We start from the raw sequence: 12,522 nt of genomic DNA, 5'->3' as shown, positions 1-12,522 counted from the left end.
TCACAACAAATAAATCTCCCAAGATGGCCACCGGAGACAAAAGAGCCCAAATGTAGCCCAAATATAGCCCAATGACAGAAGTGTGCAAAACACTTATTATTTTGTGTTTTTGCAGTGTTATATAGTTCAGACTTGTCAGGTATTGGAGTGCTTTACATGAGCATTGGTTACATCACACAAGAACAAATTCATTTTGGTTGCAGACATGGGGAGACTAAGTGATTTGACCAGAATCACAGAATGTCGAGCTGAAGCAGAAACTCCAACCTGGTTCCCCAGTAGCAAAGTCTGCAGTTCTTCAAGTAACACCACATCCTCTCCCCTAAGTGCAACATTTAATCAAGTGGTCAACTGGATAAAAAAAACATAAAGATAACAAATAATTTAAAAGTGCTTTGTCGCTATTTGAAAACTCAGAAAATATGTCCTTATTTTAGTCTTTTAGCGCACTAACCATAATTTTTGATGCCAATAAGACGCTCTCATATATGTAATTTCTAAAGGAAATGCTCTAGGTATTACAGTTTTGATTACATCAAGATGACGTCAGGCGTTCCACACTTTTGTAATAAATATAGAATGTTAGCAATCTAGTTGTTCATTAGGATACTGTTGAGAGGCAGAGGCCAGGGGCACGGACTCTGAAAATTGAAGGCAGGTAGGAGGGTGCAAAGGCAACAATTTAACCACACTGAGCAGGCAGGAAGGGCCGTGGCAGCACAACAGACTATGGAGGGCAGTGGAAAGGGGGGCAGGGGCAACAAACCAACAATACAGGACTTGCAAGAGAGTCTGTGGCAATGTAATAGACCATTGTGGGCAGAAGGAAGAGGCAATGGTAGTACAACCATACATGCCAACAGCCAGGAAACGTCCAATGTTTTTAAGCTCAAATGGGCTTTATTTGAACTGTCTCCTGTCTACAATCTCCTCTTTTTCAATGTAACTCAAAGGGGAAACTCAATACCCCAGTTTTTTTTCAAAATCTCCCTCTTACCAAGTTAAAAATGTTCGCAAGTATGGTACATTGGATCATGAAAGGAAATGGGGTAGGGACATGGACTTGGATAACAGAGGACAGGAGGGACATGGAGAGATGCACCAAACTGACCCTGCAGGGCAGGCATCAGGGTTTGCAGCAGCACAATACACCACACAGGGCATGCGGGACGGGAGTGCAGTACAACAATCCATAGAGAGCAAGAGGGAGGGGACAGGACCATGCACATGGACAACAGAGAACAGAGGGGCAAGAGGCAATGGTAGCTAGCTGACCATAATGGACAGACAGGAGAGAAAGCTGCAGCATAACAGACCATAAAGGGCAGGAGGGAAGGATCAGGGGCATTACAATGGAACAGACAAGCCAGGAGGGAGGGAGTAGGGGTCTGCACATGTAAACAGAGGGCTGGGGGCAAGGGGGCAGGGCAGAAGCAGCAAGATAGCCATGGAGGTCAGGCAGGATGGGCACTAGAAGCAAGACACACCATGAAGAGCAACAGTGAGACTGTGATGGAATACACACAGACCATGGAGGGAAGGTGGGAGGGGGTCAGGGGCAGCTAACTGACCACCCAGGGAAGGTGGGAGGTGCCATGGCAGCACAGAAGACCATGCATGGCAAGTGGGAGGGTTAGTGGCAGCACAATGGCTATGATGGGCAAGAAGGAGGGTGCAGGGGCATGCACAAAGGACGATGGAGGATAGAAGGGAGGGTCAGGACCTGTGCACAGACAAGAAAGTTCAGGGGAAGGGGCCTCACAACAGACCGCACGGGGCAGGCAGGAGGAGCAGTTGCAGCACAACAGTCCAGGGAGGGCAGAAGGGTGTGGCAGTACAATGGACCATGTAGGACAGGAGGAAGAGGATAGGGGCATGGCATGTGGACAGGCAGGGTGGAGGTGGCAGGGACAGGTTACAGTCATCTGACAATGCTAGGCAGGTGGGAGGGGAGTGGCAGCTCAACAGAACACTCAGAGTAGATAGGAGTGGCAGTTCCATGGAACATGGTGGGCAAAAAGGATGGAGCAGGGGCATTCACAAAGACATCGGACGGCAGGGGGAAGGAGAATAGGGGCAGCAAGCTAAGCACAGAGTTTAAGCAGGAGGTCAATGATGGTGCATAGAATTGGGCAATGGAGGGCAGGAGGAGTGGACTGGTACATCATACTAAATTGAGGGCAGTGGCAGCACATCAGACCATGCATGGCAGGAGGGAGGAGGCTAGTCCATGGATTCACAACAGAGGATAGGGAGGAGGGGGATGGGGCAGCAAGCTAACTGTTCAGAGAAGGCGGGTATTAGGAACTTTATTGTTTTTAAAACGTGTGTCTGTGCGAACTACTTAAAATATGAACAAGTATGCAGCATAATCTTACTTTTATTCAGGAAGAAGAGGACGTTTGTGACTGTGACTCCGGGCTCACTTGGCAGAAACACCCCCTGACCCTCCACCCCCATCGCAAAATGTAATGCCCGTGAAAAGGGTAGGTGAACACAGTGTTATATAGAACATAGTCCTGAGAGCACGATTGACAATGAAAACTAGATATAGTGTATGGTATAAACTATGCACCAAAAAGTGTGATATAAAATGAACCGGGCGTGAAATATAATATGCAATACATTGTGCGCAATGACAGATTCATTGGAGAGCGCGAGATAGCACAGGCACTAGCGCGTGCTATGCGATATGCGCCTTGGAGTGTAATATGCACAGGGCAGTGTTGTGTAACCTAACTAGTCTCTAAAGTTGTAATATAAAATATGTGCTGGGGAGTGTAACGTTGCATATGCACTGTGACAAAGATATGGATCCCAGATTGTAATATGTATGGCATAGCACTGTGTGTTATAACATAGGCATCGAGGAAGGCACATTAGATGGGACAATATAACCCGTGCGAAGACAAGTGTGGCATGACATATTCACGGGGTGGTGTTACAGTGCACATGGGCTAGAGAGTGTCATAGCATATGCACTAGCTGGTAGAATACAACACAGAGGTGTGTGGCACTCAGCAGGCAATGTTGGGTGTAACACAGCATTGGGCTCTGCCAGGAGCGCGCTGTGACTCTCAAATGATGTTCGTCCCCTTTCCAGAGAGTAAAATAAAAAGTATTACACATCCGGCAGTGGATGTGTGTTTTATTAACTGTGAGGGGGGTTTCTTGCATAGTTTTGGTCAAATTTTTGTCGAATCCCCTTTGAATGGCTTGGTGTGCATGTGTATTAAATGTGCCCGTCAATAGCTACCCATGTTTGTATAAATAAACGACAAGGGTGTCTACCGGGATTAGGCACGGTAGGGCATCAGACATGTCAGAGCTTCACTAGTGGTGTAAATACATTCCACGTGGATTCATTGTATGCATAGTCGCCTTTTAATGAATATCACGCAAATCGTCATGGTGATAGGTACGTACGGTTTGTCAAGCATGTCCTAGGTGTGTCTATAAATATATATTTTTTAAAAATAATAAAAAACAGTGGCCGCCCCCGGGGATTGGGGTCAAACACATATAATTAGGAGACAGGCCGTGGGGGATGGGGTCATCAGGGCCAATAAATTAGAATAAGAAGGGGAACCACACAGCCCCCCTTCTTAAAAAATTAAAATAAATAAAAGACTGGCATCGTGCCGGAGGCCAGGCCCCCTCCTTGCAGCACTCTGCAAAGGCGCCCCCTGGTGAGTTGTAAGTTGGGGAATTAATTCCTCTTCAATACTGAGGGTCCCTGAGGGCCAACTAGCCCAACAGGCATCTCCAGTATGCGCCAGGGAGCTGCGCTGCAGACAGGTGTTCTGAGGCCAAGCCCCTTTTTACACCTCTCTGCAACGCAGCTCTGTGGCGCTTACTGGCGGTACCTAGTGGTCTATTTTGACCCTAGGGACCCTTAGGATTCAAGGGGACTTAATCTCTCAACTTAGAACAGCCACAGGGCGCGTTTACACAGTGGTGAAGGGAGGGGACGGGGCCTGAGGTGACGTGTGCAAACACGCACTATGGCACGTTTTAAATTGGGGATATAATTTCCCTTCAATACTGAGGGCCCCTGGGGGCTTACTAGCCCACCAAGTGCTTCCAGTAAGCGCCACTGAGCTGCATTGCAGAGAGGTGGTCCAGGCCGTGCCACTTTTTACTCCTCTCTGCAACGCAGCTCTGTGGCACTTACTGGAGGTACCTAGTAGGCTAGTTGGACCCTAGGGACCCTCAGGATTCAAATGAACTTAATCTCCCAACTAAAAACGGACACAGGGCGTGTTTACACAGTGGTGAAGGGAGGGGACGGGGCCTGAGTTAACGTGTGCAAAAGCGCCCTGTGGCCTGTTTTAAGAGGTAGTTTTAATCCACCTGCACTATTATATACTAGGGGCTTACAGAGGAGGTCATGCTAATCACAGGGGGACCCCAACGCATAATGTTCCCTAGTGTATGTAGGTGTTTTCACTGTATTCTAAGTGTCTTTTAACATAGCACTGGCTCTAGGACTGGTTAGTCAGACTCAGTTACCACCAGTATCCGTCTGAAAAAGTTGAGGGTACAGGATGATTTTGCAACAAGGCTTCTTTCTGCTCTTCTTTTTGTTCTTTCTGCACGTTATCCTTCTTCCTGCACTTTTCTTCGTCTTTGAGGACTTCTGTTGCTTCTTTCTGCACTTTTTTTTTCTTTCTGTGCATTTTTTCTTCTTTCTTCACATGTCCTATCTCTGTAGGCATAGTTAGAAATTAGCATTTAAAAAACCTTTGAAATTCACAGAAAAAACCATAGGTTTCAGGCACGTTATAGTTCGGAATTAGCATTTAAAAAACCTCAGAAATTCACTGAAAAAACCATAGGTTTCAGGGGTGTTATAGTTAGCTGGACTTTTCACTTGTACAAAACCATTGAAATTCCCCCGTTATAGTTATTTCAGCTAACTATAACTCGCGCGCCCGCAATGCACTGCTGATGACGTCACATATTACATCACTCATGACATGGTCAGTGACATCACTCATGACATCACTGATGACATGACAAATGCTTTGGGGACAATTGACCCGCCCATCTGGGGGCGTATTCTGCATTTATGGATGGTGAGCGGAGCGTGCATCTATGACCGACTGCCTCTGAGGAAGAGGGAGATTCCTTCGAAACGCGTCAGGCAAGTCGCGTTATGGCCGTGTGATCGTAACTGCCTCAGCTGACTGTTTGTACTCTTCATTAAAGGCTTGCCACCTTGGTAAATGTTCGAGTGAGGCTCAATCTTTTGGGAAGGCTAAGAGCGAACATATATATATATATATATAATTGTCAGAAATGGGGTTTCTGGTTAGCAAAGGTATACACCCTGTCTAAGCAGGAACCACCACTTTAGTCAGGGTAAGCTAGATACACACTATAATATAACCTGTGCTCACCCTTTGGTAGCTTGGCACAAAGCAGTCAGGCTTATCTAACGAGGCAATATATAAAGTATTTGTGCAAAACACACATAGTAGCACAATGAAAACCACGCACAAATACTCCACACAAGTTTAGAAAAATTGACAATATTTTAACAAGTAAAACAAGATCACTGTCCAATAGGTAGAACCGGAGTAACGAATTTTTAAAGAGTGATTCAAAATATAGTGCTTGGAGTTCTAGAGCGCCAATGAGGGACATCTCGTCATGCTAGACAGGGGAAAATCCAATCTTCAGGCCGTCTGAGATGGTGCGCAGGTTGTATACAGGGATAAGCCTTAGCCCCCTAAAAGCAGTACCTTTGGAGGGCCTCCATCGAGGTTGAGGTCGAGATGTGAGGAGCAGGGAGGCCAATCGTCATCCTCGATCTGAAGGATTCATAGGCGAGGCGTCATCGTTAAGCCGCGCGGGTAAAGCTTCGGCATCGAGCAGTACTGAAGATGGGTGATGCGTCGTCATCGAGCCTTGCACTCATGGAGACTTTGTCGTCAAATTATCACAGGAGCTGGTGAGGTGGCATCATCGGGTGCACTGTGACGTTTCCTACTGGTTCAATGCCGGCAATGTGCCATTGTCAAGAGTTGCAACATGGAAAGCCTCAATTCCAAGAGCCCAGGACTGCATTCGCACCACTTGGCAGGGCAGGGACTCACATATGGCAGAGTCCAGGTGCTGTTGAAGGGTTGCATGAAGTCTTTGATGTCCCTGAGACTTCGTAACAGGTGGCAAGCCATTTCGAGTCACTCTGGGTTTCAGTGAGATGGGTCCAGTCCTTTTCCTCAGCAGGGCAGAGGGTAGCAAGCAGTTGGCAACATGTAGCACACCAGAGCAGAAAGCAGTTCTTCCAGAGCAGCAGTCCAGCAGAGTGGCAGTCCTTGTAGCAGCACAGCAGTCCTTCTTCCTGGCAGAGTTGTTTACAGGATCAGTAGTGTCCTGACTTGGTAGGGTCAGAGACCCAGTACTTATACCCAGTTGTGCCTTTGAAGTGGGGGGACTTCAAAGAAGGGTCTTTGAAGTGCACATAGGCCCTTTTTTCCCAGCCCTGGCTACAGACTATCAGTAGGGGGTAATCAGCGCTTTGTGTGGGAAACATGGCACGGCCTATTCAGATGAACGTGGTAGTTCCCCCCTCCCTTCCTGCTCAGGAAGAGCCATCATAATGCAGATACAATTAACCTTCCTGTTTTTGGAGAAACGTCCATTTTCTAAAGGTGGCATTTCTAAAATAGTAATGTCAAACCCAACTTTACCAGTAAGGAGGATGTATCATTACCATTCCAAAGATAAAAATCTTGATGCAGCTACTACTTTCCAATCAGGAATTACAGCTTGAGTGTTTTAAAAAAAAATCCCAATGTTAACCTATGAGAGAAGTAGGCCTCACAGTAGTGTAAAAAGAATGTGGGTGTTTGTCACAACCAGGACATGCAAAACTTAACAGTACATGTTCTACCTTTTACTTACATTGCACGCTGCCCTATGAGCTGTCTTTGGCTTAGCTTAGGGGTGACTTATGTGTAATAAATGGGGAGTTTAAGGATTGGAAGTAGTTTTAAATGCCAAGTCTAAGTGGCAGTAAAATGCACACACAGACCTTGCAACAGCAGACCTGAGACAGGTTTGAAAGGCTACTTGTGTGTGTGGCACAATCAGTGCTAAAGGCCCATTGGCAGAATTTAGGTTACAAGCCCTGGGTATCTGCTATACCACTTTACAAGGGACTTATAAGTAAACTAAATATGCTGATTGTGTATACGTGTATACACCAATGTTACCATTTTTAGGGGTGGAGCACATGCACTTTAGCACTGGTCAGCAGTGGTAAAGTGCTCAGAGCCCTAAGACCAACAGAAAGAATCAGCAAAAACAGGAGGGAAGCAGGCAAAATGTTTGGGGGAGACCATCCTAAGGATGACAGGTCCAGCAATAAATGATGGCCAGCACTCGTGAGAGCTCCACTTGGCACCCCTGTTGACCTGCCTGCATAGGGATCTTGGGAGCTGTAAATCACTTCTGATCTCAATTTGCGTATGCTTGACTTATTTAAGATAGTGGTCCACCCCAAATTGTTTTATGTCTGCCAGAATTATTCCTTTGAAGTCCTGATACTATATTTTCAAGAAGGTCAATTAATAGCGTGTGCCTCCTTTGGACTGATGAAGCCTCTCATGTCTCCTTTGATAAGTGTATTCATTTGGTGAATAATGGGCAAGAGGCTATGGATGATATACAACTGTAAAATTGGATTCCTGCACTTATAGTTGTCAACGACTAGCTATTAAAGCAGAGGTAAGAAGGCCCTGCCCTTTGTATGGAGGTGGCTTGGTTTGTGGACTTACTTGTTGTCTCTCCTATATGGGAATCCTGTTCCAAGGTCACTTCCTTCCGTCGGGAGAGTAGGGTTGGATTGTTGGAGTAAGGGACTATGCTGGATGGGTTGAGATTACAGGCTGAGCCACGAGACACCTCTACGGTGCAGGACAAAGCCAACACAAATAACTAGACTTCCCAGTTTCTGGCAGTTGGACTTGAGAGGTATAGCAAAATAAGGGAATGTTTTGGGACATGACCGCATGAATTAATGTTTTGCCCTCTGCACTGACTTTACTTTCAATACATTAAAATTATTTCTATATCTTCAATTGAGGCATGCTCTTAAGGTACAGAAATCGGATTTGGGTGTGCTTCTAGAGTTCATTCTGCTGAAGGCTAGGCTGGACTCATCTGCTGGAAGCTAAGAGAATATCTCAGATCTACCCACCATTGGTTTGTAATCGGCCTTAGATCACTGGAGATAGGCTTAGATTGCTCTCCGATTACTTGCAATCTCAGCTAAGCTGTGTTTGATTTGTTTCAAATGCCTACAATTACCCATCTTCTAAGGAACGTGATGTTCGTTAGAAGATGGGTAAGAACCAGTCAGCAAATTGTCGCATGCACTATGGGAATTTTAACAAGTCATCTGGCACTGCAGTGTGATGAGGTAACATAGGTCGAAGGTGTTTGGCCAACCTAGTACTGAGGATAGTTTGTCAATTGAGGTATCCGCCAAACTAGCGTTGTTGGGTATTGAGAAGGAGGCAGGGTTCGAATGAGGTGATCGATCTCTCATAGGGCTGGGAGTTTCGTGGCTCAAAGCGGTATTGCTAAACATGGACAGCTGCTGCTCGCCACGGCTCAAGAATGGTGAGGAGAATGGAAAGGTGTCCCTCAATGGAGATGGCAATTTATAAGGCAAGCGGTTGTCCATGTAAGCATACTAAGATGTAGGGTACATGTTGGGAGCACTTTCACCTACCTGTAATGTCACCCTTCTGGCAATGAACAATAATGCCCTGTCTCAACGACCTTTCTTATCTTCTATAGGAGCGGCAGCCTAATATGTTGTCATTGATATTGGCCTATATTGTATTTTATTATCGCTGTTTCATTTTATTGTCTGAGTCTATGTTTTCAATACAAATGTCAATGAAATGTTTCATTAACAATATATTGATAAGAAAGTAGCAGTATAAGTAGGATGTGCCAGAAACATTGGAATACTAAATTATATGGGAGGTTGAGTGATCTAAATAAGAAAAGGAGACAATATGTTTCTCTCTTCAAGAACTCCTAAAGTTCACAAATGTGTACATAGCAAAGGCGGCACAAAGTCATCTATAGTTTCCATTCTTAAAACCATTTACCTACTGTCCATTGACCTCCAAGTTCATAGAGTTCTTCAAAAATCTTTTAAGTTTGTATGTCTGTTTGTGTTTTTTGACGGGCTAACATGTTCCAGAAATCTGTATAATTCATATAAAATCTTTCAGTACCATGCTTTGAAAGAATTGAACATTAGATGATAATGTTATAAAGTTGTTGTGTTTCATCGTTTTACACTGCTGGGAGTCATGTAAATATTTTAGCTGAGATATTAGCTGTGAGCAAAGTTGTTAATAGTTTCTCGTCACCCAACATAATAACATGAATATATTTAAATGTTGCCAAAAGAAAATGTTTTACTTCTGATTCCCCTCTTCCATCCACTAATAATTTAATTTTGTGAAATTTCGTGGCAAAAGCCCGTAAGGGCATATTTCCAAATTTTTGCGAAATTGAATCTAAATGTTAACGTTTTTCAGTGAATTGTTGAGACAAACAGTTTTAAAAAAAAAAAGTAATTCAGCAGTGAATGCAGAATTCTAACTCTTTCATGGGAATTTGTCTAAATGAAGAACAGCAATGCTGCGTACAACTAGCGATCATGACAGCTACAGTTTTATATTTGTCTGCGTGTAATTTTCTCCTTGCTTCCATGTTGACTTTATGTTCATGCAATCGTTGCGTTCCTAAACTGTTTCTGTTTTTATTTTGCAGCCCAATTCAAGAGGAGTGATGTACTTAGGCTCCGCTGTGCCTTCAGGCTCTGCTCTACAGAAGTACTTCGCGAATTCATCCTACAATATCAGGCTCCCGAGCCAGGCGTCCCTGACTCCAAGCCTCTTCTCTAACATCTAATGATATCCATGGAATATATGTGCTTTATGATATGAAGCCAAAGGCTCTTCTTTCTGTCATGTAGGAGCTGTGTCTTGGGTCGCGACATTGACCAGCTAAGAACTTCAGCATGATTGTAATCAGAGACAAAAGCAGAAAAAAATATAACCCGCCAAATGTATGCAGGCTGAAGCCACCCTGTCATGACACTGACCTTTAGTAAACTTCAGCTGTCTCCATTTCCTCCATGCTAAGTGGTAGAAAGAGGAGGTTCGGCTACTCCGTTGGTTTTATGTTGTACCATCATTGTATGTCACTTCTGCAGAATGACCGACAAAGAGGTGCTCTTTTGTATAAGACATTTCCAACATCCACCATGCAGCCTGAAGAGGAAAGGTTTCCTTGTTCCACTGAAAATTTGAGTCTTAGTTTGCTTCTCAAATATTGTGGTAATATGATGCATGTACCTTACCCAAATATATCTTCATACTAGATCTTCTCTTCTAACTCTGATTGCACACACCTTACCTTGCCCACCTCCCCCTAGTAAAGTATATACTGAGCTAAGCCAGCAATGGCTGAAAGGCCTGTGTGATACACATTTGCTGTACTATTTAGTATTTTATATCATCCTATCAAATGCTAATATTCCCTGAAAAACATCTTCCAAAACTGTGGTTTCCGAATTAATTTTTATGGAATTGATCGATAGTTGTAATATTTGGATAGTCTCTAATGCCTTAGGCAGGTCAGCTAAAGATTTTCTGAGTTATATGGATACCATGCACAATACTGACAGTTACTCCGTACAAATTGTTGTAATGTGCTAGGCAGTCTCATTTGAGACAGCATATTCCTTGTTCTTGGGGGCAATAACACTTTCAGGCGGTATTTACAGCAATCAATTCATTGAAAGACAAGATGAGTAGATGCAGGCAGCTCAAAGACAATATGAAGGTACCAAATGTTAACATGGCAACCCCACATGTCTGCCTTTAACATCTATGCGATCACCTATCTGGTAAGTCTCCACTATGGAATACCACCTCATACAACCACAATATCTTTTGTAGGTTTTAAAGGATATCGTTGGCAGTGTGACTAAACACTTCTATCATAGAAGGCGTCCTCTCAGGCTCTGCCTATAGTGAGTAGGTCTTACAGCTGTTGAAGAAGTCCACCTCAATGACACACTAACCAAGATTCAAACATGGTTTTGCTCCAACCACCTAAAGCTGAACCCAGACAAAACTGAATTAATACTGTTCTCACCTAAAAGTAACCACCTACCAATCCAAGATTGGCTCAAGAACCTGGTTGCCCTAAATTGCTCCCTCGCCCTCTCTGACTCGGTAAAGTCAGTTGGCATTACCCTGGACAAGAAATTGTCAATGAAGGTCCACATCAAAAATTCTGCTAAAGGTGCACTGTACGCTCTAAAACACCTCAAGAGAATTAAACCTTCCTCCCCCCAGGATGATTTCAAGACAATAATTCAATCCCTAGTCCTATCTAGAATGGACTATGGGAACATAATCCTAACAGGGACACCTAAAACACAGCTAGCCCCATTAAGGTCAGTACTAAACATGGCAGCCTGGCTCATAACAGGTGTTAAATGGTTTGAATACATTACACCATCCCTTAAATCCCTCAACTGGCTTCCCATTGAAGGTAGATGTATTTACAAATCTGCATGCATCACACACAAAACCCTTCACACTGTTTCCCTCAACTACCTAAACAGCAAACTTGTGAAAGCAGGAAGAGCTAGAACTCTTAGAAGCTCTTACTCTCTCATCCCTCCGAAATTGAAAAAGCAAACTACTCAGCCACGATATTTCTCGGGTAATGTACCCAGGATGTGGAACACACTCCCTGTCGAACTCAAATGCAACCCCTCCTTCTCATGCTTCAAAAGGGATTTGAAACTCCATCCCATTGACAAATACTTTACCGACAAAGCCAACTGATCCAGGATCTGCTAGCTTATTTGACTCTCCTTAAATCTAGACGGTCAAGAACTGATAGTCATCTGACTGTTTCACCTACCTAAACCATCACACCCATTTCTAAAGTATTCTGTGTTAAAACGTGAATGTTATGCCTATGTCATTATGTATCCTTATACCATGTTTACTAGGCCTGGGCGGTAAATTCCGTTCCGCTCGCGGAATTTGGGTAATTTCGCGTTCCGCGGAGAACGCGAAATTGCCCAAAATTCTGCTTTCCGCGACTTCGCGAAATGTTTTGCTTGTTCGCGTTCTCAAAATGCGTGTTCGCGAGATATTTCTCCCCGAGCACGCAAACAGCGATTGTGAACAGGAAAAAAGCATCGCGAACAAGCAATTCCGCGTGTTTGCGGAATTTCTGCGTGTTCGCGGAGATTTTTTACCGTTTCGCGGAGATTTGCGTAACGCGATTACGCAAATTCCGCCCACCCCTAATGTTTACACCATTCTATTTCATTCGTGTTGTGAAGCGCTCTGATACCCACGGGTCTAGATAGCACTATATAAAACTTATAAATAATAAATAATAATAATAATAACGGCCTCAAATAAATCGGTCCAATCATCTACCAATCATTCTGAT

At 44.2% G+C, this 12,522-nt stretch overlaps 1 protein-coding gene across 2 annotated transcripts in view; it reads left to right on the top strand.

Annotated features, from left to right (window-relative positions):
* Positions 1-12,064, top strand: part of LMNTD1 (lamin tail domain containing 1) — a 1,465,565-nt gene extending 1,453,501 nt beyond the window's left edge. The window contains exon 17 of one of the 2 annotated variants that reach the window (XM_085652774.1): positions 9,808-12,064. In XM_085652774.1, coding sequence (XP_085508900.1) covers positions 9,808-9,948 — 141 coding nt within the window. In that variant the 3' untranslated portion in view covers positions 9,949-12,064. The remainder of the gene's footprint in view (positions 1-9,807) is intronic. The other variant, XM_085652773.1, reaches the window with a different exon arrangement.
* Positions 12,065-12,522: the final 458 nt, after the last annotated feature.

Source organism: Triturus cristatus, chromosome 4_1, assembly GCF_964204655.1.
Source record: "Triturus cristatus chromosome 4_1, aTriCri1.1, whole genome shotgun sequence".
NCBI classification, from domain to species: domain Eukaryota; kingdom Metazoa; phylum Chordata; class Amphibia; order Caudata; family Salamandridae; genus Triturus; species Triturus cristatus.
The sequence above is the reverse complement of the archived record's forward strand: the minus strand, read 5'-3'. Positions and strand labels throughout refer to the sequence as shown.